General features: G+C 42.4%; 1 protein-coding gene across 1 annotated transcript in view; it reads right to left on the reverse strand.

The window, feature by feature from the left end:
• TMEM154 (transmembrane protein 154) overlaps nucleotides 1-337 on the reverse strand; it is a gene marked incomplete at its 3' end in the record, with an annotated part of 13,624 nt that overhangs the window by 4,344 nt on the left and 8,943 nt on the right. The window contains 1 exon segment of the mRNA XM_029087026.1: nucleotides 201-333. Within this exon segment, the coding sequence (XP_028942859.1) occupies nucleotides 201-333 (133 nt within the window).

The raw sequence follows: 337 nt of genomic DNA on the forward strand, positions 1-337 counted from the left end.
CCCGTGGGTGTGCAGTGCAGGCAGGAGGTGCCAAGAAGCAGAACTTGGATCTCAGTGACTGTGGGTGGATCCCTTTCCTATCTGTCAAACATGCAACTACAACTAGGGAAATACATACTAAATGTGGCATCCACGTAATGTTTTGTTGAAGTTGATTGCACCTAAAAATATCTTTCTGATGCATGAGAAGACAAATTTACCTTGCTTAGACTTTTTCCTTTTGTGATGTATTATTAAAAAGGTGGACAGCAAAATCAGCACAACCAGCAGCACGATGGGGACAATGTATATCAAGATAGATTGTTCTGCTGCTTCTAGGCTGTCCTGATTGTTCTCG

Source organism: Antrostomus carolinensis, unplaced genomic scaffold, assembly GCF_000700745.2.
Source record: "Antrostomus carolinensis isolate BGI_N321 unplaced genomic scaffold, ASM70074v2 scaffold7839, whole genome shotgun sequence".
Lineage (NCBI taxonomy): Eukaryota > Metazoa > Chordata > Aves > Caprimulgiformes > Caprimulgidae > Antrostomus > Antrostomus carolinensis.